Source organism: Mytilus galloprovincialis, chromosome 8 (assembly GCF_965363235.1).
Source record: "Mytilus galloprovincialis chromosome 8, xbMytGall1.hap1.1, whole genome shotgun sequence".
In the NCBI taxonomy this organism is placed as follows: Eukaryota; Metazoa; Mollusca; class Bivalvia; order Mytilida; family Mytilidae; genus Mytilus; species Mytilus galloprovincialis.
In genome coordinates, this window is record NC_134845.1 from 65,713,815 (window position 1) to 65,720,244 (window position 6,430).

The 6,430-nt window shown below is 32.9% G+C and overlaps 1 protein-coding gene across 1 annotated transcript; it reads left to right on the top strand.

The window, feature by feature from the left end:
• Window positions 1–400: 400 nt before the first annotated feature.
• LOC143043464 (carboxypeptidase B-like) lies at window positions 401–1,751 on the top strand. Its single transcript, XM_076215751.1, has one exon. It carries the CDS (start codon window positions 431–433, stop codon window positions 1,679–1,681), a length of 1,251 nt encoding a protein of 416 aa, XP_076071866.1. The 5' UTR covers window positions 401–430; the 3' UTR covers window positions 1,682–1,751.
• The last annotated feature ends 4,679 nt before the right edge of the window (window positions 1,752–6,430 follow it).

A 6,430-nucleotide genomic window follows, 5' to 3' on the forward strand; every position in this document is an offset into this window, starting at 1 on the left:
TATTTTTTATACCAAGGGGGTTTGAGTTGTAGACCATAACGATCATTCAAATGAAACATTATATTTTTCTAAATTACCAAAGTTGCCTGTTTATGGAACATGTTTAATATTTGGATCCTCAATGCTCTTCAATTTTGTACTTTTTTGGCTTCTTAACTATTTTGATATGAGCGTCACTGATGAGTCTTATGTAGACGAAACGCGCGTCTGGCGTACTAAATTATAATCCTGGTACCTTTGGTAGCTATTCTTTTCAAATTCAGTTGACGGATAGAAAGGTGATCTCACAAAGAGATCCTTCCACAGTCAGTTCATTTATTAAAGAAAAATAATTTAAATTGTTAAAGATTTACATAACTTAAATGGCCTACAGAATATTTTTTAATATGATGTATTTTAATTTCAGAAAAGTTCTCCGAAATTTGGCAAAATGATCAAGATAATACGAATCGTTTTGTTATTCTTCCTTGTTACCAATGTTACGACAAAACGTGTAGATTATACAAATTTTGAAGTATTAAGGATCGGTGCAAACGCAAGAAACCCTGAGCTTAAAAGTATAATGGCAAACTATCGATCTATTACTCTGAGAGAATCACCCGAAGACATTACAGAATTGGCTATTCCTCCTGAAGAACTAATCGTAACTAAGAAAAAACTCAAGAAAGCAGGAATAGATTATACAATGCTAACAAGAAACCTTCAAAAGTCAATCGATACTGAGAAGGCTGCGGTATCCGCCAATGTATTTCAATTTAACAGATATAATACCTACGATAAAATAGAGGAGTATCTAAATAGCCTCGATGGATGTGGACCAATTGCTTGTTCACAGACAATAACAATAGGCGAGACAGACGAAAAAAGACCAATATATATGGTTAAAATATGGAAAAATGGTATGCAACTGAGTAACCGTTCAACCATACTCGTAGACGGTGGAATCCATGCTCGGGAATGGATATCGCCAGCAGTCGTACTGAATTTTATTAACTTCCTAAAAACAAACACAGCTGCTGTGAATTTAGTAGATGAATTTCAGTGGTTTGTTATTCCTGTTCTAAATCCTGATGGTTATGTCTATACACATACTACTGACCGTCTTTGGAGGAAAAATAGAAAACAATCTCAAGTCAACTCAAACTGCTTTGGTACAGATTTGAACCGTAATTTTGGTTACCAGTGGGATCCTCTAGAATCTGCATCTAATGATCCATGCAATCTCGTTTATCGCGGTCCTACACCATTTAGTGAAAAAGAGAGTATAGCTCTGAGAGACGCTATGCTTCAACAAGGTCAAACTTACACCTCCTACATAAGCTTCCACTCATATGGCCAATATTATTTATACCCTTGGCTCCACTCAGATCAGCTAACAGCGGATTGGAGAGACTTAGATGATTGTGCAAAAGCAGCAACTGCAGCTATCTTTGACTATAAACGGAAAAGATATGAAGCAGGAGCAGGCGGTAGCTTATTATACCAAGCTAGTGGTACCTCTGCAGATTATGCAAAGGCGATAGCTAACATAAAATATGCCTACACTATTGAACTACGAGATAAAGGAAGAAAGGGGTTTGTTTTGTCCTACAGACAAATTATACCAACTTGGGAGGAAAACAGAGATGGCATCATTGCACTTGTAGATTGTTTAGTTCAGAAAAATAATCTGATAAAATAATGACAGATTTACTTTCAACGAAAAAAGAAACTATTTTGTTTGTGCATAAAGAAAGTAAATCTAATATATAAAAAATGAGCCTTAAATATATATTCTGTACTGAATTATTCTAGTGTTTTTGTTATTTTTTGTTCATTTTTAAGTCATGATTCGATATTCGCTCGACAAATGACATCTTGTAGCAGGTACATCTCTATATTAATGGTTGTTGATGTTGCCATTTTTTGTGATCGATTATGACATACGATGAAAATGTGACAAAATAATTTAACAATTGTGTTTCCTAAAAGTGGATTTTTTGTTTTGCTTTGTCATTTCAATTTCGAACCATTTGGCATATATTATCGGATACGGATAGTGTGTCTCAGCAGGGGTCAAAATGATTTGGAGGAAGTCCAGGTAACCACAGTTCCTGTTTAAACGCTATAAACCCATACTGATGAAATAATTGTTCCTTTTCTATGATCAAGTACAGGCTCCTAACTGCGAGGAATTGCATATGATTATGGCCGATTTTTATGCACACACGACACTGATCGACGCTAAAAAAATCCGCCAGAAGTTAAATTACATACTTATAGAGTGTACGATATATTTCATATGAGCACAGCGAAAGCATGTATCTGTTTTACGAATAGATTGATATCAGGCAATTATTTGTGCAAGTAGTATAAACATTCTTTCCTCTCCTTATCATTTAGATCATTGAATACCAGTTATTAAAATTTAAAAAGTCAGAAAACACTTGTTTAATTGGTATTGTTATAACGGACGGAAAAAGAAACACAACTTCTAGTAAAACACTGAAATCTCACTTATTTTGTAATAAAATTATCATGCTGATAAAGAATTCAAATATACATAAACTCATGTATCAATTATGTGATACAGATGATTTTGATTATTAACAAAGAAGCTCATGGCATCCAGTCTAAAATAAAGTTATAAGTTAATCAAAACTAAATAACATATTTAGGGCGAAGAATAATACAGTAGTAGAAACTTTTAAGTAGGTCGTATTAAGTTATTATTACGTCCCGTGTGCAATATAGAACTGAGAGACTGTATACGGAATATATATCTCCCAATAAATACGGTATGTCCTATCATGATTTTCTTGATAGAAGGTTGCTGCTCACAAGGAAGCTATTTGATTTAGAGTTCCAAATGATGCAGTTGATTTTATCCCTTCGTAAATTTTAAGGATGCCATTACGGGTTGGTTGACCGTTATGAAATAACTATTTTCACATATGTTATCGGATATGTTACAATCCCCTTCCCTTTTTACGAATGTGACCTACCAAATAAGACTACTTAACGCGTTTGTAATAACATGAGCAACACGACAGATGCCACATGTAGAGCAGGATCTGCCTACCCTTCTTGAGCACAGGAGATCACCCTCAGTTTTTAGTCGGGTTCATGTTGATTAGTCTTGTTTTCTATGTTATGTCGTGAATATCAATTTTTGTCTGTTTGTCTTTTTCCTTTTTAGCCATAGTGTTGTAATTTTGTATTAGATCTATTATTTTGTCTGTCCCTCTAATACCTTTCGTTCCTCTATGATACATATACTAACCAAAAGGGACTAGTTCCGTTTCAAAATGGCGTGTCTAATGTTTCAAATCATCATATTTATAACTGAGCTTGTATGCAAATTTATAAATGTAAATTGTTCAATACATCGTTACTACTACTATTAGGTTGACAATCAGAGATGAACTGAAGTACTCCAGATGGATACTTAACTATACATTGCGTGTGGAGCGAAGATATAAAGAAACAAATGCTTCTTTGCAAACTTCTGGTACATTGTACTGTTTGTATTTGTCACTAACACTATTGTTTGGTATTTGGTTAAAATGGTGTGCCCACCTTTCCAAAAATACTGAACGGAAATTGCATTCAAATGTACAAGGTGTAATAAATCAGTACTGATACATTTTAAATGAAAAACATAAGTAAACTGTTAAACGCATAACGTCAGAACGCAGATATTTAGTGGGAAGTTAATATTGTTTATGGAATAAAAAAGACAAACAACCGTTTAGCGATATTAACAGAAATCTTGCATTGTTAGATATTTTCATTGCGCTGTTACACTCAAGGGACAGTACAACTTGACATACAAGTAATGTATAGACCATTTTGAATTATGTTTTGCATGCATATATGGTGTATGTATATGGTTCTTAGAATAGGAGGTAAAAATTACAAAACAAAGAGCAAACACAAAATAACAAAAAGTTAGCAATCGAGCATAACGGGGTGTTTACGTACCGATTATCAGGTTGTCTGCATGTTGATATCGTAAAATATCAGCTGCGAGACATAATATGACGCTTTTTGTCGAGTAAGCGCAGCGAACGAGGTCAAAAAGCCTTCATATTATGTCGAGCAGCTGATATTTTACAATATTGATATGCCGATAACCTGATAATCGATTTATCGGGCTGTAATTGCGTCTTTTGGAAGTATTGTCTTAATTTCACCAGCAACCGGAAGTTAACTTGATAAGTTCGGGTCAAACTTATCAACGTCGGTTCAAACATTATGACGTCACTGATATGTCCGGGTCAAAGTTATTAAGGCCAGGTCAACGTATTTGACGTCACAAAGCCGTGATATGGAGTTTTATTAAGAGCTGAGCAGATTGATATAGACAGTTGGACGACCGATAAATGTATATATAAAGACTAATGGTTTTGATATCAACGAATACAGATACTACCAAACCCACATCTAGACCTGTTTGATTGAATTGTAATCATAATCGGTATTCTACATTCGTCCTATTCAAAATGTCAAGTACAATTTCAATTGCGATTCGTATTATTAGGTGATGGGTAATGATTGAGTAAAAAGATTGTGATTACTGCATATTGAATTCCAGTATTGAACAGATGTTTCGTAATAGTCAGATCTTCACTTTTAAGAGGAACGATTTTTTAAATGCATCAGCTTCTCAGAAGTAGCATCTTTTTTCTATTGTGTGCTAAAGGAACAGGCAATGCTAGGAATGAAGTTGAACACATGTAGCTTTCTTGTAATCAAACTCTTTCGTATGTCTCGTCTTTTCTTTGTCTTTAAGGATATTTGCTCCGCTTGTTTTAGAAAATAAGCCAGATATTCGGAATCCTCTGGATTTATTCATATAGTGCATTTAAACATTACCCACTAAACCCTACTTTTTTTCATTATTTGATTGCGGTTAGTTCTAAATGTAATCTTTTAAAGTTTTATTATTCTTATAAGATTTGAAAATTATATACTCTTATAGAATACGTTGTTATGATTGGTCATTAGAACTTCCGGTAGTTGCTTTTACGCTCTTTATTGTTCGATTAACGACGTTGACCGAATTTGTTTTTGTAACACGAGTAAAGAAGATGGCAGCGATAATAACACAATCTGGTTCGACATTAACTGACAAATATTTCACTTACGTTAATCTTTTAATTAGAAAATAAACACAAAATATTTCAAAGATAATAAGACTTTTTGTAGTTATTTTTTATTAGAACAATTTTGTACATATTTTTGCGTTAACCAACAAATAAATTGATGCTCCGGGCAAATTCAATGACACAAACATATAATTTACGTGTGATAAAGTTACGACTGTAGAAACAATAGTTCCTGATCTCCAGTTTTAAAGAATTATAAGAATCAAACGCCTTTTTTAAGGAACTTATTGGTGTATAAACCGGAACAAGTCACTCACAAACATATCGTAGATGTCCTTCGGACTTTTTTTTTGTTTGTGATCGAATTGGTCGAGTTTGTACACCAATAAATTCTTATAAACATTCTAGTTTTCAATGGCATGAATGGCTTATATCTAAAAAAAAAAAACTAGCACACGGACCTTCATTTTTTCTGCCTTTCATGTTTTCATGTTTTTTTATATACTATAGTAAACCAGTTATTTAAAAAAAAAATCAGTGTAGCAATTATCCTTCATATTGTTTTAGTTATTTTATACAAAAAAGTAAAATCACAAAAATACTGAACTCCGAGGAAAATTCAATCATAAAGTCCCAAATCAAATGGCAAAATCAAATGACAAAACATATTAAACGAATGAACAACAACTGTCATATTCCTGACTTGTAATAGGCTTTTTCAAATGTAGAAAATGGTTGATTGAACCTGGTTTTATAGCGATAAACCTTTTACTTGTATTACAGTCGCATCAAATTCCGTTATATTTACAACGATGCGTGAACAAAATAGACATAGTAAATAAACGTGAAAATATGAGTACAGCAGTAATCAGTGTATTACAATATCAAAACAATTATTTACAAAAAAATCACAAAAGCATCTATCAAATTAAAAAACACATTCATTGTTTCAGGAGTCTGACGTCAGAAAATGTAAACGTCACATAAAAAGAAATAGAAAGAAAAGTTGTCGTTCGATGTTTATTCAAATCAATTATAATTTCACAATGGGAATGGTGGTATACAGGGTTAAAAAATCAAAAGTTATGTTAGAATTAATTTAAAGATAGATCGGGTTAAAAATTGTCTAGAAGTCCTTTTTAAGAATTTTTAAGAATCCATATATGGTTAATACCATTTCGCGAGTAAAATAGTTTTGTCGTTTGTCGATCAAAGCATTTTTAAATTGATAATAGAACAATAACATAATGACGGGATATTTTAAAGTACAGAGTCACGTTATAAGAACCAAAGAAACACCAAAAGTCGCATATACATTTTACAAAACACACCAGCAAAAA